Source organism: Eimeria maxima, genomic scaffold, assembly GCF_000499605.1.
Source record: "Eimeria maxima Weybridge genomic scaffold, Emw_scaff447, whole genome shotgun sequence".
Classification (NCBI taxonomy): Eukaryota; Apicomplexa; class Conoidasida; order Eucoccidiorida; family Eimeriidae; genus Eimeria; species Eimeria maxima.
The window spans coordinates 1-27,051 of record NW_013566511.1 but is presented as its reverse complement, the minus strand read 5'-3'; the positions used below and the strand labels follow the sequence as shown (position 1 = coordinate 27,051).

General features: G+C 47.5%; 7 protein-coding genes across 7 annotated transcripts; 4 read left to right on the top strand and 3 right to left on the bottom strand.

The window, feature by feature from the left end:
• Positions 1 to 2,127: 2,127 nt before the first annotated feature.
• EMWEY_00033530 (hypothetical protein) lies at positions 2,128 to 3,471 on the top strand (the record flags this gene model as incomplete). The annotated part of the gene is made up of 3 exons (XM_013481866.1): positions 2,128 to 2,350; positions 2,718 to 3,159; positions 3,390 to 3,471. 3 exons carry the CDS (start codon positions 2,128 to 2,130, stop codon positions 3,469 to 3,471), a joined length of 747 nt encoding a protein of 248 aa, XP_013337320.1.
• A 269-nt stretch (positions 3,472 to 3,740) lies between these two features.
• EMWEY_00033520 (hypothetical protein, conserved) lies at positions 3,741 to 4,847 on the top strand (the record flags this gene model as incomplete). Its single annotated transcript, XM_013481865.1, has 2 exons — positions 3,741 to 4,439; positions 4,554 to 4,847. The coding sequence occupies 2 exons, from the start codon at positions 3,741 to 3,743 to the stop codon at positions 4,845 to 4,847; spliced, it is 993 nt and encodes a 330-aa protein (XP_013337319.1).
• A 464-nt stretch (positions 4,848 to 5,311) lies between these two features.
• Positions 5,312 to 5,857, bottom strand: EMWEY_00033510 (hypothetical protein, conserved; the record flags this gene model as incomplete). Its single annotated transcript, XM_013481864.1, has 1 exon — positions 5,312 to 5,857. The coding sequence occupies one exon, from the start codon at positions 5,855 to 5,857 to the stop codon at positions 5,312 to 5,314; it is 546 nt and encodes a 181-aa protein (XP_013337318.1).
• Positions 5,858 to 6,713: 856 nt separating this feature from the next.
• On the top strand, positions 6,714 to 11,482 carry EMWEY_00033500 (hypothetical protein, conserved; the record flags this gene model as incomplete). The annotated part of the gene is made up of 2 exons (XM_013481863.1): positions 6,714 to 10,095; positions 10,608 to 11,482. The coding sequence occupies 2 exons, from the start codon at positions 6,714 to 6,716 to the stop codon at positions 11,480 to 11,482; spliced, it is 4,257 nt and encodes a 1,418-aa protein (XP_013337317.1).
• Positions 11,483 to 15,069: 3,587 nt separating this feature from the next.
• Positions 15,070 to 17,026, top strand: EMWEY_00033490 (leucine rich repeat protein, putative; the record flags this gene model as incomplete). The annotated part of the gene is made up of 2 exons (XM_013481862.1): positions 15,070 to 15,926; positions 16,738 to 17,026. The coding sequence occupies 2 exons, from the start codon at positions 15,070 to 15,072 to the stop codon at positions 17,024 to 17,026; spliced, it is 1,146 nt and encodes a 381-aa protein (XP_013337316.1).
• A 753-nt stretch (positions 17,027 to 17,779) lies between these two features.
• On the bottom strand, positions 17,780 to 20,202 carry EMWEY_00033480 (hypothetical protein, conserved; the record flags this gene model as incomplete). The annotated part of the gene is made up of 5 exons (XM_013481861.1): positions 17,780 to 17,855; positions 18,318 to 18,403; positions 18,682 to 18,882; positions 19,192 to 19,320; positions 19,987 to 20,202. The coding sequence occupies 5 exons, from the start codon at positions 20,200 to 20,202 to the stop codon at positions 17,780 to 17,782; spliced, it is 708 nt and encodes a 235-aa protein (XP_013337315.1).
• A 2,158-nt stretch (positions 20,203 to 22,360) lies between these two features.
• On the bottom strand, positions 22,361 to 26,870 carry EMWEY_00033470 (PHD-finger domain-containing protein, putative; the record flags this gene model as incomplete). The annotated part of the gene is made up of 6 exons (XM_013481860.1): positions 22,361 to 22,635; positions 22,815 to 23,703; positions 23,956 to 24,131; positions 24,402 to 24,457; positions 24,619 to 24,790; positions 25,031 to 26,870. Coding segments are annotated over 6 exons (3,408 nt in total), but the record flags the coding sequence as incomplete, so codon positions are not given.
• Positions 26,871 to 27,051: the final 181 nt, after the last annotated feature.

Genomic DNA, 27,051 nt, shown 5'->3' with positions numbered 1-27,051 from the left:
TATATATATATATATATATAATTGTATTATATTGATGTTTATATTATTGTGTTTATGTTATGAAGGAATATTGGGCATTAAATAAAGGAAGAGGAACAACAAAAAGAAAAAAGAAAAATAATAATTTATGTTGGGGATATCATGGAGGATGCGGGTGTATTCGTCCTCGTGCATTAGGTCTTGAGGAAGAAAAAGAAACAAAAAAAGAGGAAAAGAAGAAGGAGGAAATAACAAAGGAAGAAAAGGAAAAAGAAGAGGAACAAGAAGAAAAGGGAAGAGAGAAACAAAATAAAAAAAAAGGAGATGACATAAGAAGGAAAGAGGAAGAAGAAGGGAAAGAAAAACAGGAAAACAGAGAGGAGAAATTCATAGATAAAACAGGAAGAAAGCAGACAGATAACTTAGGTGCAGCAAACAGCAACAAAAGAAAACTACACGAAGACGCTCCTGTAGCAGTAGGAGCTGCTGCTGCATGCAGCTCAGTGTGCAAGGGGGAGGGAGAAGAAGAAGAAAATATAAAGAATAAGAAGAAAGGAGAAGAAGGGAGAGGATGGGGTCGTCCATTTAATTTTGGGGAATTATTTGATTCATTAAATGTTCATTTATGTTGGGAAGAATTGAATAAATTAAAATGGCTAAAAAATACAGATAAATCTAAATCATACAGCAACAGCAGCAACAGAAGCAGCAACAGCAGCAGCAACAGCAACAACAACAGCAGCAACAGCAGCAGCAACAGCAGCAATAATAGCAGCAGTAATGAGCATCGTCCTCCGTCTCTGCTTGAGTTATTGGAGGATTATTCAGACAATAGTGAAGGAGAAGAAGATATGGATAATCACGAAGAGGATAAGGAAAGAGATACAGAAAGAAAAGAAGAAAATAAAAAAGAAGGAAGAAAAGAAATAAGGAATAGAGAAGAAGAAAAAAGAAAATGGGAAGAAGATGGTAATATTAACTGTATTCGTATTGTACGGAGTGTACATCCACAACAATTAAGAAAATTACCTGCATGCACAACAGTTGATTCTTCTTTTATTCCTTCAAGAAAAAATAAACAAGAAAATATAATTAATAATATAAATACAATAATCAACAGTAAGAACGTCAGGACCTGTATAAGGAGTTTTTCTCTTTATATTTAATTTCTTTTCTTTTTTTATGTTAATAATATATATTAATTTCCCTTTTACCTTCTCTACTTGTATTTACCAATTGCTGTTGCTCCTTTCCTTGTAAATAGCAGCAACATACGTGCCGCATGCAAACAAGCTGTATATATGAATATGTGCTTATATGCATGTACACATATATTTACTGAATTGTTTGTATGTTTATACAAATACGCATGCATTGTCTATTGTATTAATATCTATATCTGCATGTTATAGTTAATATAAAGATGGATATTAATATGTATAAATAGGTGGATATTTAGTTGTTGAATTCCTTCAATCCTTCATACTTTTACTCTATTAATAAGAATTTCTTCTCTTCTTTTTCTTCCTTTTCTTCCTTTTGTCTGCAGATGAGTCAGAGACTAAGCACAATACCAACACCTCTAATCCTCTGCCTCCTGGCGAGGAACCCTCTACTGCTGCTGCTGCTGCTGCACCTGCTGCACCTGCTGCTTCTTCTGCTTCTGCTTCTAGTATTAGTAATAGCAGCACCAAGGATCGGGACCACATTGCAACAGCAGAGTTTCAGCGTATGTGGCCTGTATTTGTACGTATTGATGAGGAGAGTAATTTGCCAATAAAGATGAATAATTGTATGGATAAGAAAAAAGGAATTATTTTATTTATAGGTTGTCTTCTAGAAGTTTTTCATATGCGAATAAATACACAAGAAGAACTTTCTCAATGTCTTAATAGTATTGCTAATGCAGCTAAGGTAGATAATTCATCAACAACTATACAACAACATAAGGATGAACAAAGACACACAAATAATAACAATAACAATGGCAGTAACAATAACAGTAACAATATCAATAACAAGAACAATAACAGCAGCAGCAGCAACAGTGGTAACTCTCCTTCCCTCTCCCCTCCATCACAATGTGTACCAACAGAGGCACAGACAGAACACAGTAACACCAACACTGAACAAACGGACAATAATAACATGAGGGAGGCACAAGAGTCATTGTTGTCTTGTGGTGATGATGAAAAGAAGGATAGGCAGGGTAGAAATGCGGCAGAGGGGATAAGAATTCTCCCTAAGGTTCTCTTTGAGCCCGCACCTCCTAGACCTAAAATTATTTCATCTTCTTCCTCTTTCTCAACTACAGCAAGCACTGTCGAAGAAAAAGACCGAGGAAACCCAAGGGAGTCTGCTACTGCCAACGGTGGGCGTTTGCTCTGCGAGGGATCAGTAGGGGGGAGTTCGGGCTAGTAAAAGTATTGTGCATGCACCCTCAAATGGTCAAGTAGAGAAATTATCAGTGTAGTGTTGGCGGCCAGAGAAATAAGATGTTGAGGACGTAAACACGCAGACGTCAACAGGGGGACGATGAAGTTTCTGTTTAGTGGTATAGAAGAGTCATGCTGTGTTCCCTGTGGTTTTTAGCAGATGCACTGATTCACCCATATTATTGTCGATGGGTTCTGCTGTGTCTGCATATGTCTATTTTTTATCTTTATTTGCTCTTTCTTTTGGCGAATGCTTTAACTGGACAAAGTTGATATGTGTGCTATGCTGTGTTCGAATCTCAGGGAATGGATCTGTAGCAGAAGAAAGGACCGTCTATGCTTCTGCTGGTACTGGCAGTGATAGCATAATCCCATTAAAGACAGGACAACGCGCCATAGGAGAAGGAGCAGACAGCTCAATGGGGGAACATGACAACAGACAGGGAGACACAGTAAAGATTCGTCGCGTGGGAAGAAGGAGTGGCTCCCAGGAGGTGGAGAAGGACGGATGTATAAATGAGGCACAGAAGGATACTCCGTACCAGACAGAACAGGGACAGAACGAACAAGGGCTACACAGAGCAGGTGCAGAATTCAGCAAGCAACTATCAGCCGCCTCCGTTCAATATTATGATGGCCAAGCTAGGAGGAAGACAGAAGCCACCCAAGGGACTCAGCCTGGCCACGCAACCACACCCGCTTCCTGCAACTTTGTCTGGAATGGGAACGCTCGCTCAAACTCACGGTCTCCCAGGGGATATCAGCTGCATTGTTCTGAGCAGTCAGTGCAGCCGTGTATAACGCAGGAGTCTGGATACAGAAAAGTATGTGCTACCATTCTGCAGCCCACAGGGAATCTCCCCACTTGCTCTGCACTGAATGAGGTTGTTTCTCGAGAACATTGCATTTCCATTTGTCCACTTTTGGTGTTTTTATCATTTTATTTGTTGTTTGCTTTCATGTATGATTTAGCAGACTTTCACACCTTCTACGCGACGGAGGCCTGTGTACAACGATGAACGGGAACGATGCCTTCCATGTGGACAACTTGGATTAGATCGTCGTCCCCTTAAACATTCATCACTCTCGCCTCCAAACTCCCCTTGTGTGCCATATGCACAGCCTTTTCATACATCTTATCAAAGGCACTTTTCTCCTCCGCAGCAGTATCTACATCACATGCCGTACGCACCGCCTCATCGCAACACTGGCCGGCACAGTGAAGCCCTGTTTGATGGATCCAGCAGGTGCAGGAAAGGAATATCCCACCTAAACACTCCACATGCTGTTGCTCCACCGCCTTGGAGGGCACAGTCTCCTGCAGATATGCAGCTGTCGGATACACACCGCGAATGCGAGAACTCCAGGTGGCGTACTCAGGTCGCTACTGCTCACCGGTGGTCTGTGTCCTCTTCCGCGTTCCCCATAGACCCGTATAATGCCGAAGCTGGTGTTGCTTTGCCGTTACCTACCAGTGACACGAGTTCTCCTGTTCACAATCCAACAGCTGCAGATGAGCAAGTAAAGACCTTCGAGTGTCACAGTCAGCGGTTTTCGGATAGGCTAAGCTTCCCTCGAGATGACAAGGGGCGCGTTTATCAAGGTGGTGCTGCTTTCGCTCCCAACCACGCATGGAACCATTCGGGTAGTGGTGTACGAAGCTCCACTTCTCAGCTTGCTAAGGCCCCTGACAGTAACGAAAGTCAAGGATCTACAATAACGCTTGAGGAGAGTTTGAACACAACCGCTTGTACTGTTACTCCTCGGCCTTCTATTGGTCAAATAGACCAAGACATAGACCAGTCCAACGGGGATATTGCTCATATGCCTCATACTTCAAGTAGATCACTGACTGGCTGCGAGCTGTTCCCCGAGACGCATAATGATTTGCAGATCGAATACAAGATGTACTTGAAACGACGGCTGGAGGCAGTTATCCGTGGAGTTTGGAACTGGCGTTCTGAGTCAGTGAAAGACTTTTCAGAACATCATGAGAAGCCTTTTTCGGCTGAAGTTGCACAAAATGTGAGGGTTCGCTCTACCGATTTTCTAACGAGCTGTGGTTCAACTCTGTGTGTGGGTAGTTTGCGCTTGGCCGGCGTGCACGTTGGAACATATTTTGTGTGGTGTTCTTTACAGGCAATGTTGAATGGGTTCACGCCTTACGTTCTGATGCACTATGCATCCACTACAGGAGTAGAGGAAAGTCTGAAACCATTGGATATGTCTGTTCCCGGCAAAAGAAACATTCCTTTTTGCGGTTTCTCGCAGGAGTTTGTAGATTCCTTGTGCAGCGGCATAGGTCACGGCATGATGTACTATTCAGTGATTCCAGGTAGTGTATTTCCAATTCATTGCGAACAAGGTGGTCTCGGGGCATTCAATTTGATTGTTGGAGCTCTAATGTCCTACACTGAGCATTTGTTCCCTTGAATTCTTGCGTAGCTGTGGGAATGAACATCGTGCAGGGAAAGAATTCCAGAGCCGCTGCCTGTGATTTGTTCTAAGGCATCATAATGGCGGCTGGTTTGGCTTTCTAAGGATAATTTGCAATGTAAACTGGCTTCTAGTGTTGTGTGCTTTACTACGCTTCCGGAGTGAAGTATGCACTAACTAGCACAGGTTGCAACAGGCACCGGCCTCATGTGGCTCGTGGGAATAAAAGAGTGATTATCGCTTAGCGGAAGTTTGCCTCCACCGTCAAAGGGACCGGTGAATACCGTCGAAGGCTAAAGCCTTGCGACAGCAGCTGCTTTCTCTGCTGGTTGCTTTAATCGTGTGAACTGAGGTGATAGGGGTATTTGTACCAAACAAACTCAGAGCTCCGAGTTTTTGGCTATCAGTGCAACCAATACGCAGCATGGCACGGAAAGCAGGCATAGCCAGTGCTTTCTGGTTTAAAGCCGCTGGGTGAAGTCGTTGAACTTCTGTTGTAGATCCATAGAGGCGACAGCATGAACTACTGGTTCCAATACAGATGTAACGCGTTGCCTCAGGGTTTCGAAGGCTCCGGAAAGGTCGCTGAATTCGGCGAGGTCTTGAACGGTTTTTCCGGGAGAAATATCCTGGAGGCGGATGGCTTTGAGTTGATCCATCTTCGCGGACACGTCAAACGTTGACGCGATTAGTTCATAGATCTTGTCCATTGGGGGCAGCATATCCCTGACAGTTTTTGTGTACACAGCAACGGTCTCTTGCAAACTGCTGCTTCCTTCGCTGATAGACTCCGCCAGATTAGCGGGTCGGACGCTGTCGACCATATGGGATACTACATGATTCGTGATATCAACTTTCGAATACGACTCCATCGTTGCTTGTAAAGCCGTGAAACGCGCAGCTAGTTCGTTACGCGATTTGCTTGCCAAATCGGACAGGCCCTCCATTATTTGTTGAGGGTTCTGGGAAGTGATCTTGTCCATCGTATTCCTCGAAACATCCAACATCTTCGGGAAGTTTTGGCGGTTGTGATGTAGCGAAGGCCTCAGTGACTTCTGAAACGATGCAGATTAGTGGTTTGAACATACAATGTCTAGACCAGGGAACAACTTACATATTAAGCTTTGAAGGTGACGTTTGTAGACTTGCCTCTCAAGTAGTTTTATGTCTGAAACGAATTGTGAACAGCCAGGGTAGGCTGTTGCCTGCCGACTGTCTTGACACCTGGGCGAGCCGGATGAGCAGCCCGGCTGTTAGTGTATGGGGAAGCGGAACCCTTATTTTTTCTGTGGTTGCTACTAAGCTTCACATATGAAGGGGATTTAGAGATTCTGGCTGCACCGAATTTATTCTGTATTTCAGTTGCTACCGCTTCGCGTGCGATGTGTCCTGAACGCATTTGCCGACAACTCGGCAATTAATTTGTAGACCACTACAATTAATACCCAGTAGCAACTGTTATAAATACATAGTTAACTCTCAGTCTACTCCAGATAAGTACTTTCTGTATCAGGGCTCATTGACTTAGGGTCCAGTGGTCAACAGGCTCCAAGAGCGGAACTTCGCTCAAAGAGTTACTGAATAGATTTCCATTGAATGCTCAAATAGACCACAGTATTCTTTATTCTCTAGTGCAGCCAACTTGGCATTCGCTTGAAACAACTCATCTGCATGCACAGTTGAGCAGGTGTGTCCAGCCATCAGCATAGCCGTACTTCAGTGCATGCAGTTTCCCATGCATGTCTGCGCTTCCCTCAAGTATCCTAAAATACTCAAACAATTTTCAGCAAGTGGGATGGATGCAGGTTATTTTCATGAAGAGGGGCCTTGTTAATCCGGCGCTTGTGGGGGCAGTGCCGCGAAATGATACCCCCAAGGCACCTTGAGTACTACATGACCGAGTGGGTTACGGCATCTCTGGAAGCAATCGTAGCTCACCGGTTGTTCCCATTTATTGGCTTTCCCTCCTGTAATCCTGTAAATCTCCTTCGGCCAACACACATCTCCGATGAGTTGGCCTTGCCTCTCTTCAGCAATGACCGATCCATGTGGGATGTAACTGTAACGAATAACGCCCTAAGAAACGTTAGTACTTCGTGTAAGAACAATAGTGGACAACCCCGGGGTGCTTGCCTCCACTCGGTGAATTTTACCCCAGAGTCGGCCCGACATTTTCGCATCGAGATTCCGCAAATTGAGAGTTTGAGGGCTGCTCTGCTCTGTGACCCAAAGTTCAATCTGCAGCATTCATGGCAGCTTCGGGTAGTCGTTTCTTTACGCATACCTGTGATACGCCTTTTAGACCAAGTAGACTGCAGAAGCGCTTCTTCGTCTGTGCGGCCTCACGATGCGAAATCCATTGAGAGTGACCTGAATGAAGTGGACTTGAGGAGTAGGGCGTCGGCTGAGTACCCTTGCCGGGAACATCATTCGTCCACACTGAACATTCACGATGGCAGTATATTTCCAGAATTCGAAGGGAAAGAGTCGCCGTTGCTTGCTCCCCACTCATCTCCAGGAGAGAGCTATACGCATCACTGCCTAGAACAGTGGATCCTCAACTTCCAGCCCTTGGCGACATCTGACCGGCAGGCGAAGTTTGAACACAGGAAGTTGTGCACAGCTTTGAAAGGTTTGCTGGCTACGTTGCACTTTCTCCCGACTCACCCAGCACTTCTGGCTTTGGCCGACAACGAAAGAGCAAAGCACAAGCGAGGCGGTCACCAGCAGAAGATATACGTCGAGACCCACCTGCTCGCTCGTTGGCGAACAGGAGAGTCTCGCAGGCGCCATAGGAGAGCTCATGCCGAGGCCCCGTGGGTGCCTCTTGTTGCCTACAGATCTGATTTGGAAGACATTTTGGTGTGCCGCTCATCTGAAAGCTTCGCAGGTGCAGGAGCACAAGCAAACCCCAGCTGGTCCCCAACAGAGAACTTGCGTTCCCCTCCTCTGGTGTGTAACACGGCACGCACCTGTGTTGCAGGCAGTTCTTCTCAGCAGCCTTCGTATTACTCCTCTTCAGCCCTTCAGGAGCCACCGCCTGGTGCCCCTTTGACCTGCTCCAACGCGTGTACACCTCAACCAAATAGCCGCACTTATAAGGCGCCCCTCTCGCCCTCCCGCCGTCACCACCACGCTAGCATCAGTGCCCCGAAGAGTAGAAGTCATGGAGATCCACTGCCTACAGGTCGCGAGGGCACTCTCACAGTTCCATGTCTGAGCTGCGGCAGCAGCTGCTGCTGCTGCAGCTGCAGCAGCAGTTGTTGTTCTCCATTCGGAGGCCAAGATGTGTCCGGCAGCAATGCACGGAGAGATGCATGCGAACGCCGCACATTTCTTTCCCTTGGAACTGCTTTGGGAACGCTAAGGTGTACTGTGATGTACAATGAGGAACTGGCACAGAGCATCATTGCCTCTGGGGAGCTCGATGCAGCAGGGGACGTTTGCCTTGAGGGCTTTCAGCCTATAGCAGCCACTGCGGTGGGCGAGAGAAGAAAAGGCGTAAACAGTAACGTCAGCAGCAACAGCAGTAGCAGCTGCTGCAGCAGTTCCGACCCGCTGCTCGAGGGCAGAGTCACCGCCCCTGTCGGGGGTTCGGACATGTGGCTGGAAATGCCTCCAGACGATAGGGAAGCACCAGAGAATGCTTTGTCAAAGGCCCTCAGCGCGAATGCAGGCAGTCAGCATCCTGCTACGGCTGCCCCCGCCTTTGTTGCTGCTGGTGCCCGTTCGGCTACTGGTGCTGCTGCGGGGTGTCAGTTTCCTCCTCCTCAGGAAATTGCTACCAGTTGTGGTGAGAGAATGGGAGGCGGTATTTGGCAGGGACTGCTGCAGCGGCTGCCGTTAAAAAAAGCGTATCGCGCTGCTGCTGTTCCCATGTACAGTTTGGGTTTAGGGCCCCTCTTGGAGAGGTGTCCCCCCAGCAAAGTTCTTAAGCTTCCAGCAGCAGCAGCAACAGCGGCAGCAGCAGCAGCTGCTGCTGCTGCCGCTGCTCGTGGCCGTTTGAGCCGGCGAGGAGAGGAGGCGGCGGACCCGCGTTGGCGCCCCTCTGTGCAGACCATTCCTGCATCCCGCACCGCGGGTTCGCAGCAGAAAGGCACGAGTAGTAGCAGCAGTAGCAGTAGCAGCAACAGTAGCATCGGCAAGTTAGATTTAGGGAGGATGGAGGGCGTTGGTGTTGGTGTGTCGTTCAAGGGTATTTGCGGATTTGAAGCGGGTTTCAAGGGAGGAGAAGATGGCTCGTGTGTGGGGAACCCGTTGTTAGCAGACAGCGAAATGAGCAGTTTAGAAGAAGCTTTGTTTTTAGCCGAAGGCGCAGAGGGGCTGGGTGAGGGGTTGAAGGAGGAAGAGCAGATATCAGCAGACGCTGTGCAGTTCGGGTCTATGTGGCTAGATAGCGCACAAGCGAGGTTTCAAGAAGAAGCCTTCTGCGCTGCCAGCACCTCTCTTACTGCAAAGGAAAGTAGTGCAAGCACTGCACCACGACCTTGCAAGACACTGGACGCACAGGAGTTGCAGGCACTGAAGGAAGAAATCAAAGCATTCCTGGAAGAGGAGGCAGTTTCTGGAGCATCTTCTGCTTCTTCGTGTTCTTCTTCGTCCTGTTCTTTCTGTTCTTGTTCTTCATGTTGTTCGCATCCCTCCTACCCTTGTTCTTCTTATCCTCCATCGGTGCCTACTTGTGGGTCTTACTCCTCTTCTGTGAGTCTGTCAAACTATCTTTCCTCTGTGTTGAGAGCTCTCGAGTCCATTTCAAGAACACCCTTTGACCCCGAAGGAGCAGCCAACCAATGCGGACTCTTTGATGCGAGCCCTCTGGGGGCTCAGCCGCAAGACGAGGCAAACAACCCAAGCCGACCAAAGGAAAACAGCAAGCAGACAAATCGCACAATTACACAAACGTTCAGTAATCTACACACAGAAGAAAAGCATCAACAACAGCAGCAGCAACAGAATCAGCAACAGCAGCTCCAGCAAGAGCAACAGCAACAGCAACGGCGACGGCAAAACGTCAGAGGGTTGCCTTCCTTCATTAGCCTGGAAGCAGCGATGGTCGGTGCAGAGTGGCAGGAGAAGCGTCTGCAGCTGGGGCTAGAGCTAGAGAACCTCGATCTAAGGAATGTAGATCGCTGCTGCCTGCCTCAGAGAGAAATAGACAAGGCGGAAGCTTCAAACAGCAGCTGCAACACAGAGCGACCACACGGCCTCAGGTCTAGCCGAAAGGGGGACCCCTTCCCTTCTGTCTGTAAGACAAAAAGCAGAGAAAGTCTTCTTTATGCTTGCGTCTTCAAAACAGCGCGACGCAGAGGCAGAGACAGAGGCCACTTATGCATGTCTCTTCCAATTTGTTTGTCTGTGCTTACTCTTCTCGTTTTCTGTTTGTAACCCAGTTTGTCGCCGTATATCGTTGTTCTTTTGCTTGTGGTCTACCAATTAAAATATTGGTCATATAGTCGATATATCATCTCTGTACTGGATGCTATATATTATATATTATCGGTACAGTATTAGGCAAAACATACGAGATACAGTATAACATTGTGTACACATATATAATACATATGCATCGGCGTGACCAGAGGGCCGTAGAGGTTTTTTCTTGTTTTGCTTTGAGTTGCGTCAACTCCTCATTATGTTGTTGGTTAGTATCTGTATTTAGCCTCTGCTGTATGCTTTAGATGGGGTTAAATGAAGGCAAGGGCGAACATGTTGGTCTCTCTTTTGTTTTCTCTGTGTGGCGTTTTTGATTATTTACAGCCCCTCTTTGTTTTTACCCAGAAGAAAGCTTCATGACGCAAATGAGCACTAGAACGGGCTTCTCGTTCCTTGAAGAGGCCATAAAGGAGCTGATGAATTGCACACAGGAAGAGGAAACGTGGAAACAGCAAATAGACGATGAAATGGACGGAGAGAATATATCGGAAGAAGATACAGGATACCTGGAAGAAAAACGGGGGAAAAGCAATCAAGGCATACATAGAATAACAAAATATAGGTGCAAAACGGTAGAGGAGCAACGGAGAGGAAGAGAAAGAGACAATGAAATCCACAGAAATAAAGGAGAAACACAACAGGAGGCCACAGGAGGGCACACAGAGGAGGGATCAGATGGAGACCAAGACGATGATGATGATGCCCGGGGCGAAGGATCAGAGGGAGACAAAGTGAAGGAAGATAAAGCCGAGGATGGAGAAGTGGCAAACAACAACGGCGAGGAGGAAGAACAAAGACGAGAAACGTTGAAGAATGTCCAGGAAACAGAGAAGGCGGAACAAAACGAAGCAGGAGGGAAGCCATTTAAGCGACATAAAGATGTAGAGAGAAAACAACTAGGCAGCTGCGATAGAGTTCAAAACTTACAACGGCCAAAGACCAACCAGGAGAAAAAAGATGTGCTAGCCAACAATAAAAAGAAGCAAACACCGATGCAAACGCACCTCCGTGGAGTCCAAATGTTCCTCCAAAAGGAAGCAACAATAACTAAAAGGCAGAAGCAAACGCCAAATAAACACCAAGAGAAGGAACAACAAGAAGAAAACGACGGGGGCATTCCCGAGGCCTATGATGGCCATGTGGAGGACATGTGTATACTACTGCAGAATTTCGAGGTATTAATAAAATTAACTGAATAAATACACACAAGGATATCGATAAATGAAGCCCGGAGCACACCAAATAAATAAACACACAAATGCAGTGAAAACACAGCAGTAGTAATATAGAGAAGCATTCAGGAAGAGCAGCAATGATAGACGTTTTGCGCTCTCCTACAGTACTAACGATTCTCTCATTTTTGACCTTTCTAGTCTATGTTGGGGCACCTTACTTGTTTTCTTTCCGATTGTTCGCCTATGTTGTTTGTCGGTTTGTCATTTTATTTTCTTTCATGCCGGCGTTTGCATTTGTACTTTATTCACCCTTTTTTCTAGCAAGGAAATGTTGCTTTTGTTCTGTTTCAGACAATTAGGTAGGTTTGCCGTCCTTTTCAGATCTGTGCATTATGATGTACTGTATTTAATTTGCGATTTTTCATTGTTATGTACATTGTAGGTTTGGTATGCAGCACAGATGTGGGTATAAAATGAAAATATTCGGTTTTTAATCTGTATTTTGTGCGTTATTTACATTACATGTACTGTATAGAGATATATATGTATTTACTAATTGCATGCTGTGTAATACCTGTGTTCGTGTTTATATGTGTCATTGTTTGCGCATTTATTGTGTATGACTGTCTTCTTTTCATATCTCCAGTGGCCTCTAAATGCCCTTTATAATGCCTTTAGTTGCCCTAAGCCCCGACCGTACATGTACATTGAATGTTATGGGGTGGAATTTAATTGTGTGTTAAGTAATACTGTATATCTACACTATTTCCTCTGTTTCTTACAGGCAATAGAAGCTGCGTATTTGGATAGCGGCTTCTTTGGCCTCTAACACACGGGACAAACGCGGTAGCACAGAGAATATGGAGGAACATAAATAAACGGAACTGCTCTAGAAGCAAAGGGAAACACAACCTCTCACATCAACTGCACAGAGAGCTGGAATCGCACTGGAAGCAGCAACTACAGAAGCTGCACCAGCCCCCGCTTAAGGACAACATAAACACAAGTACCTGGCTGCTGCTGCTGCTGCACCAGCAGGACCTAGAGGAACAGCAGCTCCTGCAGGCCTGTACATATCAACAGCATCATCAGCGGGAGCTTCAGAAACAGCAGCAACATCGGGTGCAACGGATGCTGGAACAGCACCAGGGAGTTGAAGCTGTAGCGGCTCGACCACAACTAGCAGCAGCAGCAGCAGTAGGATGTTTGCCTGGACTCCTCGTTTGTATCGTTTTTGTTCTTCGCTTCCTAGCGAATGGGCGATTTTCTTCGCTTCTGTACAAACAATTTTCTCTTTCTCCTGGAAAATCTAAGCCGAACTTATCTACACGGCATACCTCTCTTGTAACGGTCGAACGGAGAGAAAAAGAGTTTTGCTTTTCGTTACGAGGCAGCGTTCAATTTGGTCTCTTCTAGATAACACATAACGGAGCTGCTTGCCTCCACTTGCCCCAGACCTCACCCTATGTCGGCGCGAAAGCAATATAGAGCGGTGTTTATCCGCAGGTAGTTGTAGGTGTGTATATTTCTATCTTGTACATATGCGCTTATAAATGTGTGTATGTGCATAGGCCTGCACATATGCAACGATTGATATCCATTTGTAAGGGCATATGCAGATATGTATGTTAATGTACATAATGCTTATCATGCTCGCTGACATCCTTATACGCTTTATACAGGCACAGGCGACCAGCCGATTCTGCTGTTATTCCAATTCCCACTGTATTATGGCTTGCTCTCACATTAGTTGTCCACACGAAAGTCGTTCATGTGCTTTCATTTCCTATTGGCATTGCTATTTGTACAATTAATTATATTATTCTGTAAATAGTATTACTGCCTCACATTATAAGTAGTAGTGCTCGTTATTCTTATTAGCAGCAGTGCTACCCTCATTCCTAGTATTATTACTATTCTTGCCACCATTATTATTTGAACTGTTGATATTGTATTGCACATTGATGAACCTAATAGAAGGTTCAGCAGCAAATACAGCCAGCAGGCAGTCTACCTCCTCTCTTCTCGTCTTCTTTCTCTTGCGCTGCCTGTGTCTCTCTCTATTTTTCTGTACGTGGTTAGTGTGTCTATATTGTCTCCATGTAGTGAGTTGTACTTCAGAACAAAAGGCGAATCAGATAAAGGATGTTTCCTGCTGCCCAGGTGTACATACACCTCAAGGGGATTAACCTGTTTTGGGGGAGAACAAAGAGAAGGGGAAGTACAAAATATGAGAGTAAAGATGCTCACAAGGGAGGAAGTAGAGGAGCAGGACAACCACTGTCTGTGCTCAACCAAACACCATCCTCGCTTTATTTATTGTGTCGAAGGTAATGCGGTGGGTTCTTGTTGTGCACCTCGTCTTAAAGCAGTAGGGATCGTCTCGTTGATAATAGACTGAAATATAAGTTGTTCGATGACATCTCGAGGGGACAGAAGCATCTCTTCTGCTGCTTGTGTGCCTTCTGCTGCTGCTGCTCCTCCTGCTACTCCTGCTTCTCCGGCTACTGCTGCGGCTCGTCCAGCTGCTACTACTGTGAACAGCAAAGACCCCACAAGTGATATACGGAGCTTCATTGTTGGAAGAAAGACGGGAACAAACCAAAAGTTGGCCAGCTGGGGCAGAGAAAGAGCAGATTAGGACCTGTGTTATTATTTGCAGAAAATCCCGATGGGACTGTTATAGTGTTTTCCCGTATGCTCTCATTTGTCGAGCATAACTACGGACATAAAGGAATTTTATAACAGGTGAGTTCAGAGGGGTTAGCCGTTTAAGCAGAAACGCAAGGAGAAGTTAGCAAGGAGGAGAGCTGTTAGGTAGGAGACACACACAGTAGGTGACAGCCAGGCGAACGTGGGGGGGAATTTGGAGGTGGCTGCATTCCACTCCCTATTGCAGCCTTCTATTCTCCAATGATTTACGGATTTTACAAAAATGATTTAAATTAAATTATTTGCTTTCATTGGCTGCCTTAATGTGCTAACAGGTTAACGAACCGGTAGAGGCTTGGCTCTACCTAACCATGCGGACAGACAGCTCCCTGTCTGTCTTTCTTGATGCATTCTTCTTGAAATTCGCTACTTTTAACTCACTTTAATTGTCTTAAAAAGTTCAAAGCCTTTCACACTTGTATTTATTGCATGAAAATGGAGAGATTCAAGGTTCTCGCGAGGAGGCGCCGGTGCAGGTGGGTGACCTCGGGGGGCTCAGCAGGGGTTTAGAGGTTTCTTTACCCACTCAATCACAAACTATTATTTTTTAATCAATATATTTATGTAAATTTCTAAATCCTGCAATTGAATGCAGATTATCCAGGAGATAATGCAACTGTTTCTCCAGCATGTAGGCACTTCACAACTTGAAAGTATTTGAATCGAGTTCAGCCTTGAGTACTTTTTAAGAAAAAACCCCTTAAACACTTTCCTTTTACCTGAACATTGGCTGCCCTCTCTTCATCTTCTCCTTATTGAGGGGGGTCTTGAGAGTACAGGCATATCTTGGATTAGTATTTTTGGCATATTGCAGTTACGACGCATGCATAAATAAAGCAGTAGGCCTCACCGTCTTCTTCTGCATGCAGAACAAAGTGATTTTTGCTTATTAATGCCCGATGTCGCCTCCTCCTATTCGTCCAACTGTTGTTGCTGCTGCTGCTGCCGCAGCAGCAGCAGCAGTAGCAGTAGCTGGGGTTGGCTCGCGCTGTGTGTCTGTGCCGGGCCCTCCTTTGGATCTATCCTTCCGTTCTTTTCGGTCCATTTCTGAGATTCACAAGGATGATGACTGCAGCAACAAGCCTACGGCTTCAGAGAGCTCACAAGAGGCAACAACTCCTTCAAATATAGAAACAGGTTCTGTATCGCTTGCTTCTTCCCCCCGTTTTTCCGTTGGCGCTCCAGACAGCCTCTCCAAGGGGCTTAATGTCTCCTTCCTCCCTGCAACTCCCGCAGCAGCACCTGCGTCCGGCTCCGCTACTGCTGCTGCACCAGTAGGAGCGGCAGCAACGGGAGCAGGTGGAGGAGGAACAACGTCGTTCCCTCCAACTCGGAAGTCGATTTGTTTAAGTCGTAGTACACGCGTGGTGTCAGTTTGCTCGATGGCTATGAAGGACGGCAGCGGAGATATACAGGCAGGAGACAGGCCTGCCTCGAAGGTCTGCCGCATCTCCCGTTACACAACAGCTGTTCGTTTGAACAACAATGAGCTGCAGGAGGCCCCTAACCTGCGGCAACATTTGTCTATGTTGCTGCCTATGCCACACGTTAACCTGGTGTGGCTCGATCTCTCTTTTAACAAACTCGCCGCTGTTCCCTCGTCTCTCAATGAGCTATGCAAGATTAAATGCATATACCTGCATGCAAACCAAATCCAAGATCCGATGTCTGTCCTTGTGCTGCAAAATAACAAATGCCTCCGCTTTCTCACCCTCTTCAGAAACCCCCTCGAGCTCCAGCTAGACACGCAGTACCGGTATGCCATTCTATTATAAATGCACTTCCGTAATTCTTCCTATTATTATAAGGGCAGTTCCATACTTCTTCCGCCTGTAAATGCAATTCCATACTTCTTCTCAGCTTTTTATACCATGCAAGTAGCGTTATAATGGCAAACCTTCCATATTCACACTTTCAGACATACACACTTAATTAGATGATACTTAATTAGATGGTACAGAGGAAGCCTTCCTGATAAAAGCATCAACAATTTTCTGCCCTCCCTCTGTCCAATTATCGCTTCTCCATCATCTGTCTCCCTGCTGCGCCTCCCCCTGTTTATGACCTCGCCTTTGTCTCTTTTGTTCCTCTCTCTGTAGCTGTCTCTCTGGCTCTTTTTGTCTCCGTTACTGTCCCTTTGCTGTACCCGAAAGCTTCTTCGCTCTTTTGTCCCTGTTTCAGTGTCTGGCTTGCGCCTGGTGCCGTATGCCTGTGCGTTTGTTTCGTCTACCGTTTTTGTCCTCTGTTGTTTTTTGTTTTCGTCCCTGGCTCTCCTTGATATTTTGCTTGTGGCTTGCTGTTGCTGGTATTCTTTTTCGGTTGTCGCTGCGTGTTGTTACAGCATGAATGTGCTGCATGGTGTAGTGTGGACCAGTTTAAAGTGGTTAGCTAGTGGCTGTTGCTTGGGATGAAAATGCACGTGTGCCTTCATCTAGAAATCGCAACAAAGCGCAGGAACTGCAATTAGAACCGCTGAAGTCACCATCTGCATCTGTGACTACTTAGGAGTTCTGCTGGGCTGTCAGTACATCTGTTTCTGTATCTTTCTTTCCTCTTTCGCTATCCAGGGTGACAATACTAAGTGTTCTTCCTTCTCTACGGTGCCTCGACTTCACTCCCATTTCCTCTGACGAAGTGGAGGTCGCGTGTCGCATCAATGCCCCTCTTACCCTAAAACGAGCTGCAAAACAGATGCAGATGCAGATGCAGCAACAGCAGCTCCTGCTGCTCCAGGAGCCACCGCAGCAACAGCAGCAACAACAGCAACAGCAACAAAAGCAGCAGCAGCAGCAACAGCAGCAACAACAACGGCAGCAGCAACAGCAGCAGAAACAACGGACGAAACGCCAAAGGTAGTTTGAGACAAGCCGTCTGCTTGAGAATGAGGACCCGAAAGAGAGTTGAAAAACAAACATCAGATGTTACATGCTAGCTAATTCTGTCGTAGTTGTTGTCTCTACCGTAATCAGCACATCTACTTTACTGTTGTTGTCTCCTATGCTGCTGCTTCTATACCGCCTCAAGCCAAAGACAGGCAAATAAGCTACCAGCTGCCGTATGCTGCATGCAAACAGCAATCGTGCTGACACCATCGGCGTCTGACAACAGGGGAGAGCACCAACCTGCAGCAAGTGCAGCAACGGCTGTTGCAACGACAGCAACAACCTCTGCAGCAACGGATAAACTGCCTTCAATGAAACTTAGCAGCGAACACACCGGCTTCCTGCGTCTGGTGCACTTGCAGTGTTGTTGCAGCAGCTGGTGCTGCTGCCAGCCCTGCTGCCGTTCTTCCTTCTGCTTCAATTCGCGCTGCTGCTGCCTCCACCGAGCCCTCCAATATCGTCTGTTGTCTTCGTTTGGAGCTCTCGCAGCCTGTCCCTCTATCGTATTTTCTATATCCTCATGCCTATTGTTGTTTGCATCCCTTCTTGCACTATTTGTTGCATGCACGGTTCGTTCAACGAACGAAAGCCACTCTAAGTTCCTTTCCTGCTTCTTTAGAGGCGTTCAAGCATCCTCACCTAGGTGATTTCTTTCTCCTCACCTATTGCCTCCAACTACGTCTATCGCATGGATGCAGGCATGCGCCGGAAAAGGCTGTTTTGTTGTTTAGATCATTGCCATGAACTTGCGGAGGGATTCCAGTTGATTTTGCCATGCTTCTCTTTCTTCTTTTGTCTTGAATCTGTGTACGCAAAAGAAGTAAAGGCAATACTCAGTTGCACGCACATTAACAGCCACTAGACCCGACAAACAATTGCACAAAACAACGAAAGGAAAACCAAAGTGCAAACGGCTGAAAACCAAAAACAAGAACGAATGCAGAAGCAAAAAGTGGAAACCAACAGAAAAAAACAATTGGTATCAAAGCAGTGTAAACTGCAGCCCAATTGAAGTGCATTCAGGACATAGAGATAGGTTCTACTACACAGACTATATGCATTTGCATTTATATATGTAGATACGTATATAGGTTTGGGTTATACACAACTATATAATTTACAAAGCACAAGCACATATCTATGTGTGCGAAATACACAAATATACTTATGCATGCATCTTCACATGCTAAACCGAATAAACACAAAAATGTAGAAGCAAATTAGTATAGAGGACTATTAGTATAGAGGATGATTTCGTTGCTTACGTAAAGGAGAAGGTGGTGGGTGCCGGGTTGTTGACGCTGATTGTCAGGCCCTTGGGGTTGTCTGCCTGGGCTTTGATGTTTGTAATCTGCAAATAAATAAGTCAGAAAGGAAAAACCAAATAGATAAGCAAATCGTAGACAAACAACAAAACGCAGCACACCGGTTCTCACAAAACATGAACCAAGGATCAAATGGAGTGGCAAACACAGAAACCAAACAATACAGCAAACGAAGGGTAGAAAACAGGAACAATTTGGGACCAGGCAAGGCAGAGTGCATGATTCTGAAGGGTCTACATCAAGAAGGAACCTGACTGCTAAACCCTAAACCCGTGAAACACAAACTTGTCAGGGTTTCACGTACCTTCTCGACTGGCAGGGATCCAACGGGCTTTGCCTTTCCGCCTTCTTGTGAGTGTCCTTTATACCATTCCACTTCTTTGCCGTCTCGAGAGCAAGTCACTTTAACGGTTGCATTCAGCAAGTGGGTTTTGAGTTTAACAACTTTCGTCAGAGTACGGCGGTAGGCCATCAACTTATTCTGGCGGACGTCGCTCGTCGTCAGCTGCAGCAAATGCATGCATTAAAGAACGAAGCACAAGAAATTGAGTACAAATGCCACAATAAATCGACTAAACAAAGAAGCAGAATCCACGGGTCACAGTACACATACGTACATACGGAGCGGCTTGGCAACTTGTACAGGTCAAATTAAGGAGCAGTAGGAGAAGAACGCCCAAATATACAAATAAATAAGTTGTGCATCAGCAGAAGGGGGACAAGTATAGTGCTGCAACCAGCAGCAATGTCCAAACATGCAGCAGCAATTGGGAATCTATTCAGTCCGCAGGGTTCTATAGTAGTAGTGAATTACTTCCTCATCTTCCGACTCGTCAAAGTCATCTTCTTCTCCATAACTGCTCATTTCAGTATCGGCTGCTTTGTTTGCATTGCTGCTATATGTTTGCCTCCTCCTGCTAGTTCTCTCTCCCGGTGCACCAGACTGCAGCAGAACAAATACATAAAAGAATCGGCAAATCCATTACTCTCGCAGTTAATTAGGGAGGAAATAACCCACAAATGCAGACACACCAAAGCCCCAGAATTGTACTATATAGGGGGCAACCCAATGGAAGGGTACAAGAACATGACACACACAATGACAGAAAAATAAATCGATGTGCCGGACGAATAAAATCATTACGCATATTACTCAAATTAAGAAATTATCAACAAAACAAATAAATAGGCGTATAAGCAAAGAAATTAGTACATAAATTAAAAATATAGTCGTACAAGCAGACACAGGGACACGAGGGGAAACACACACACCACGAAATAAGCAAACACAACAAACGAAGAAAACAATCTACCAGTTAATCGATCAAATAAACAAACGAGCAGACGACGCACAAACACAAAAGCGGGCAAACGAAAGAACAAACGGCGCCTGCACTGGAGGTCCAAGCCCATGACGAAAAATCGGAGTGTGCATGCAAAAAAATCGGCCTCATGCATGCACGGTGCTCAGAAATGGATAAGTAAATATAAGTAAATATATAAAGATATACACAGATACATGCGTATGCATATGCGTAGTGTTGTAGATCATTCCACAGCAGCAAGTGTTGGTTTGTGTGAGAAGAACATCGATATACTGGCGACACACTTTAGCTGCCGGGGTCCCTCCTGTTGCTGCTGCTGGTGTTGCTGCTGCTGGTGCTGCTGGTGTTGCAGTGCTGGCGGTAGTTGAAAGCGTGGCCTTGGGTTCAGAGAAAAGTGCATTGGCCCTATCGTCCTCTCCTCCTCTCTTCTTGGGAGCAAAGAGAGCCCCGTCAGGGGTCCGCTTGCCCCAGCGGTCGAAGCAACTCATAGTGTTTCCCATTGTAGGATTTAGTGTTCAGGGTTTAGTGTAGGCTAGGATTTAGGACCGATGGTACAGGCCTTCCGCGTGCAGCCATCAGCAGCTTCAACGGCGGCCAAACGCTGCGGCTTCTGAGTGGTCTTCTTTGGACCGTTTAAATGGAGTTAAATTGAGTAGGCGAAAACGTTCAAATAGGAAAACTACAAAAAAACGGGAGTACAAAGCCCTTATTCAACAATAACGGCCCGTGTGCCTCGATGCTCCGAGCCGCACTGCCTGGGACACAACGCAAAAAACCGGCGAGAAAAGTTCCTCCGAGAGTAAAATTGAATTTAAAATTTCATTTAATGCAGAAGATCCTTCTTAACGGTCGCCATATATCTCACAGCTTCGTAACCTTGTAGGAGCACACCGCCGTACTCAGGAGGCAGCAGCAGCAGCAACTGCAGCAGGAGCAGCAAAAAACGGGGCATGCAACTCTTCAAATAGAACCATAAATACCTATTATTCACTTCTTATTATTTTTCATTTTTGTGTTGTTACTACCTTTAAACAGTTCGCACCAGCACGTCCTCATGCGAGGAGAAAGACACCCGCTACAGTGGTCAGCTCACACGTAGCCAGCCGTGCCATATTTCGTGCCTAAACAACGAACAAACAATGGGAACATTAGCCTATTCAACTTACGTTTTACTTTAAACTAATTGTTTTCCACTTGTTTATAGGCAGAACCGCTTTTAAGGCGTTCGGGGTGATTTCCCTCCGCTTCTCCAGGAAGGTCAACGGCGCTGGATTGCCAGTTCACAGTGCTTTGCACACGAATATGAGTGCAGCGGAAGTTAACTTACTACTCTATCTAAGCTGTATAACTCGAACACCTAGGTAACTATTTCCCGTACAGGCAGGAAACGCCCTAACCGCCTCCCCAGCCACCCAACCCCCGGCTGCTCAGTCTCCTCCTCGCTCATGAGACAGTGCATCTGCTGCTGTTTAGCCAACGAGCGGGCTTCACAGCGTCTTGAATAATTAGTTAACAACTAGCCTGCCCGGCTAGCACCAAATGGAGAGAAAAGAACAGAGCCACATTGCCGCCGGCTAGCATGCAGCTAGCTAGCCGCACCCGTAGGCAGTACAGTGTAATGGGGAGTTAATACTCCGTTGGGTGCCTGTGCAGTTGCTATGAGTTAAGCACCATCAAAGCTCCTCCTAACGAGGTGTCTCGTTGCTGCTACATCCATCCCCTAGTTGTTCAAATGACATCTGCGCCTCTCCACCTCTAAATAAATATACATATTGTATGTAATATGAACAATGTATATAATATCTAGAACAGAAAGCCATCGGAGAGGCACAGAGACGCCCGGGGCCATAAAAAGGATGAATGCAACGAGCAGGTAACGGGGGCACGAAGACGAGTTGAAGGAAACTAAAATAATGAGAAGGTAAAACGATGCATCTATACAATGAAAAGAAGAAAGGGTAGGAGAGACAATACAGTAAATACAGTGCGACAACGAAATAACTACAAATACAAAGACAACTTCTTTTGTCCCTATCTCGGCTCCCTGGCGTCCCCAGATAAATATTCCCAAAACCTCTAGCTGCAGCTGCAGCTGTTGGTGGTGCTGCTGATGTCGCAGCAGCAGCTGCTGCTGGTGCAGCTGCTACTGTAGCTGCTGGTGTTGTTGCTGCAGGTGCTCCTGCTGCAGCTGCTGGTGCAGCTGCTGCAGCTGCTTGCGCAACTGCTGGTATTTCTGTGCGGCTGGCGTCACTGTGTGTACCTACAAGGGCTTAGTGACAGCGGCAAGAAGCAAATGAGAATAAACTTGCAAGTCAGCAAACGGCGGACACTTCAGGTGTACGTAGCCCCGTAGTCAGCGCTTGGTTCCTCTCCTGCTCGCCAAAGCAGCACAGCAGCAGCAGTAGTTCTATAACCATGTGAGCGAAAAGGATTGACGGGAGAGCATGCAACATTGAGAGCGAGGGAGACGAAGAACAAGAAGCAATCGGATAGGAGGAGGAGCAGGGGGAGCAGCAGGGGCCAGAGAAAGTAAGCAACTTAGTCTGTCCTTGCCTCTTGCCAACAGACAAGAGGCAAGGACAGAAAATAAGAAAGAATAGTAGAGAAGGTCTTATTATCGTTCCCGATACATCACACAGCGGCTTTGATTTCTGTTGCTTACGCGTTGACCTTCTTGGGCGCAGAGGCGTTTAGTAGTTGTTGCTGCTGGTGCATTTGCTGCTGGTGCATTTGCTGCTGCTGCATTTGCTGCTGTGCTGCAGAGGCTGAGTGGAGTTGTTGCTGAGCTTTGGCTGCCATCTTTTCCTTGTTTTTCTTCTCCATTGCTGCTCTCACTCGCGTTGCACAGAAATAACAATACCAATCCTCGTTAGCTGGAGGAGGCTGATCGTCTGTGTAGCCAGAGCACAGCCAGTGGTACCACTGTAAGCAGCCTGGTCACAAGCACACACAGCCAGCTGGATACATAGATAAATGGATAGATAGACACAACCATCGACAGTTCAATCGACAGTTCAACAGCTAGATAACAAGTTCTTGATATAGCCAGCTAGATAGCTAGCTAGCTAGCTACCCAATATGCTAGCTACGTTGGTTAGCTGGGTAGTCTTACAGTCGCAGCCGATCCAGTGAAGCCCATCCCCGGGTCCGCCCCCCGGCAGTTCTTTGTAGAGTCCATTGCAGATAGGGCAGAAGACAGGCTTTGCGTCTGCATCTTCTTCTGGCGCTGCTGCTTCTGCTGAGTTTTGCTGCTCCTGCTGCGGTGCTGCTTCTTCCGCTGCAGCAGAGGTAGAGACACCCACAGGCAACATACCTCCACATGCCCCTCCATACCACTGGGCAGACAGCATTGCAGCAGACGCGGACACCTGCGGTGGCGGAGGCCGAGGCATGCGGGGCCCTGCTGCTGCTCCTTCTGCTACATCTACTGCTGCGGTGTCATCTTCCCGTCGTCTCTTGGTTTCTCTTTGAGTGCAGTCTCCTTGCAACAGATTCCAACTGCGTTTGGTTGGGCTACTAGGCTGTTTAGGCTGGGGCAGCAACAGGTCGTCTTCCTTGCCGCTGCTTCCTGCTGCTGCTGCTGCTTCTGCTTGTGTAGGGCCAAACAAAGGGGCCCCCTCTCCACCTCGCTTCCTCTGGGCCTCTGCAGCAACAACTCGTGTCAGCTGCAGAAGCTCCTGCTGCTCTGCCAGATGCATCGGAGAGGGAGGAGCAGGCGTCTTGTTGCCATCTTCAAAGTCATCATCCGACTCAGCTGCTCCTGCTGCAGCTTCACCTGCTCCTGCTGCCCCTGTTCCGGCTGCAGCAGGCTGAGACCCTCCTCCCTTCCCATTCTCCACTGCTTTGTCCTCACCGCTGCATTCTCCTCCTGATGCGGCTGACGTGGAAGCTGCTGCTGCTGCTGTTCCTCCTGAAGCTGCTGGTGCTCCCGGTGCTCCTGGTGTGCGCGACGGCTTTGAGTGCAGTGGTCCAGCCAGCAGAATACCTGGGAGGAAGTTGTGCTGCAGCAAAAACGGAAAAACGTATGCCATTTCATGCAGTCTCTCTACAGCAGCTCTTGAAACAGCCAAGGGCAACGGACACAAAAAGCAGCAAGAGGAGCGGCAGCAGCAAAAATGATAACAAGGGACACAGTAGGGCAAATAAAAGAAGCAGCAAGAGTAAATAAACCCCAACAAGCATCAGTCGCAACAGCACCTTGATCGCATGCAGCAACAGCAGCAGCACAGCAGCAGCAGGTTTTGCATCTATACCTGCAGGTATTCGATGGGATTTGAAGTTATGAGAAACAAAGGGTCCGAAGGCTTGGAGGGTGAGGAGCCTCCCCGTGCAAGCCGGCTGTCGGCTGTTGCTGTTGTTACTGCTGATGATGATCTAGCTGCTGCAGGCGCCTTGTGGGCATTAGGCGGATTCTTCAATTGGGTCTGCGCTGAATGATGCAGACACTGCAACTTGTGGGAAGTGCCGTGGTGGCCCTCCATGCGGCACCCCAAAACACGTGCACAGGACACATGGAACCTGCAGCAGCAACAGCAGCAGCAACAACGGCAGAAAATACAGGTTAAGATATAAAGCCGCGGAAGAGGCAATAGCAGCAAACACTCCTCCAGAAAACGAGGAGGCTCCTGCTAATGCTGCTACTGCAGCCACTCTGCTGCTGCTACTGCTGCTGCTACGACTGCAGGTGAGGAGGACGTACACGTAGGAGCATCGATTGCCATTCCCGTTGTTGCTGCAGCTGATGGTTGCCCCTTGCTGCATACACAAAACACATCCATAAACTTTAAACCCTATACCCTAAACCGTTAAACAAATACCGGACTCTAGCCCCACAACTCTAACGCTAACCCCTCGCCTTAAACCGTAAAGCCTAGCAGTGCGCCCTAAACCCCAAACCCTAAACCCTGTTGGCTGACCTTTTGGCCGCAGTAGCAGCAAGGTTTATCGAAGGCAGTCCTCGCGATGCTGCGAAGGGACTCTGTTGGTAGAGCAGCAAATCGAGGGGGGACAAGTCCCTCCGCACAGAGACAATGAAACCACTGTGGCTCCCCACATACAGGGTCAGTAGGATGCGGTGTCCTGCTGCTCCTGAAGACAGCAAACACAGAAGCAGCAGCAGCAGCACATGAAGCGCACAGGTAAGCAATGTATCAGCAGGAACACACAAAGGGATTTAGCTGGTGCTGCAACGTGAGACATCCACATTCGCTACTGATCTTCCAATAGAAACAACAGCAGCCGCAACAGCAACAGCAGGAAAGGCAAAAGCAGCAGGAAGCGTTCCATTATACCCTGAGGATTTTTGTTCCGCCCTCTTAAGTAGGAGACCGTCAATTCTGCTGCAGAGGAGACAGCGGCTAGCAGCAACAGAAGGTAAGTCCCCTGAAAGGAGACACTCGCAGCGGGGACAGACCCACGGGTCTCCTGCTGCCTCCTCACACATCCCATTGGGATCGTCTCCCGATCCTGTCCCTCCACCTGCTCCTGCTGCTCCTGCTGCTGTAGGTTGCTGCTTCGTGCTGCCATCCTTCCAAGCCCGTCTACGCTGCAACCGCACAGCCCTTGCTGCTGCTTCGCTTATTAAGGAAGCAGACAGCGGCTGTCTTTCTACTGTCCCCCAGCAGGTCCTGCAGACCTTGACATTGCACAACTGACACCGCTGCAGCGGCTCCCCTACCCACTGCTGCTGCTCGCCGTGCCCCTGTTGCTGCTGTTGCTGCTGCCAGCTAGAGCCCAGACGGCCGCAAAGAGAACAACAAGGATTTCGGTTTAACAGAGACAAACGAGCTATACCAACGCCTTTTGATTCTCCCTGTCTCCCTACCCCTTCTACTGCAGGTGCCTTGCGACCCGCAGCACCTGCAGCAGCACCTGCTGCAGACATTGCAGTAGATGGCTTCATCGCTGCAAGTGCCAACTTGCCACTGCAGCTGCTGTTGTTGCTGTTGCTGCTGTTGCTGCTGTTGCTTCCGTTCTTGAGAGTTGTTCCTGGTGGAGACACAGAAGCTGCGGTGGTACCGCCACTAGGCGAAGTTGCAGTAGCTGTTGCTGCTGTTGCTGCTGCTGTTGCAGCAACTGCAGCTGCATCTTCAATGCTCATGTCTCGAACTACTGCCGCAAGGTGCTGCAGTTGCTTCCTGCTGCAGTTGTCGGCCTTTACACCGCATGCAGCCAGCAGCAATGCAAAGGCCTGCAGAAGGCAGCAGCGGGCCAGCAGCCGCTGCCCATTAAGCATATCGCTGTAACTCTGTGGGATTTTAATATCTCCTTTGTCCCCCTTGTCTCCCTTGTCTCCCTTTAGAGGCAAAAAGAGACACTGAAACAACTTTTCGTCACACACAAAAGAAGGGACTGCTGCAGCAAAGAGACATCCAGCAATGCGCGCTGCCTCACCGGCGTCTCCTACCTCAGCAACTTCAGGTGTCTCTTCACCCCCTGCTGTGTCAGTAAGAGACGAGTCACCACGACTTGGGAGAGAAAGACAATTCTTCTCTGTCTCTTCACCACTCTCCTCACCCTCAACAGAAGACCTTCTAAGCCTTGCTGCTGTGCGGGCCTGTTGCTGCTGCTGCTCCTGTTGCTCCTGCTGCTGTTTCACTCGCAGGCTCTTAGGGCGCCTCGGCTGTTGGGGTCGTTCCTTTTCGTCGGACGTGGTGGTTGTCCCTGGGGATTTCCCTGCAGCAGCAGCCGCAGCCGCCGCAGCAGCAGCTGCTGCTGCCTTTCCTCTCCTCGTGAGAGGACAATTTTCTGCGTTGTCCCTTTTGTCTTTCGTATTCGGGGTTGGCGATTTTGAGTGTCCGGCTGAGCTTTTACCTTCCTTAGGACTAGAAGCAGCAGAAGCAGCAGCAGCAGCAGCAGCTGCTGCTGCTGCTGCAATTGTACCAGGCTTTAGACGCTGTTCCGTTTCGCAGCCGTCTTGCGGCTCCGGAAGCTGTTTGACGCGCTGCTTCTGCTCCTCTTGTTGCTGCTGTTGTTGCTGCTGTTGCTGCTTCTGCTCCGGAGCTAGGAGGTCCTGTATAGCAGCAGTTGTTTGCTGTGGGGAGGCGAAGAGGAGATCTGCGGTATCTAGACAGAGTTTTCTTCTATTCAAGTCCGCCTCCCCCGGCAGGTCTTGCACTCGCGCCTTCACTCTTTCCTTCTCCCTATTTGCTTGGAAACGACGCAGAATCTGAGCAGCAACAGCAACAACCACAGCATGTGAGATGCATACTTACATGTATCTTAAGGTATAATATCCTGAGTTGTATATATACACATCTACAAATACCGTTGTATCTATACAGAGTTGATACACTATAGTGCATACTGAAGTCCATTATATATATTATATTATATTATAAATATTATAT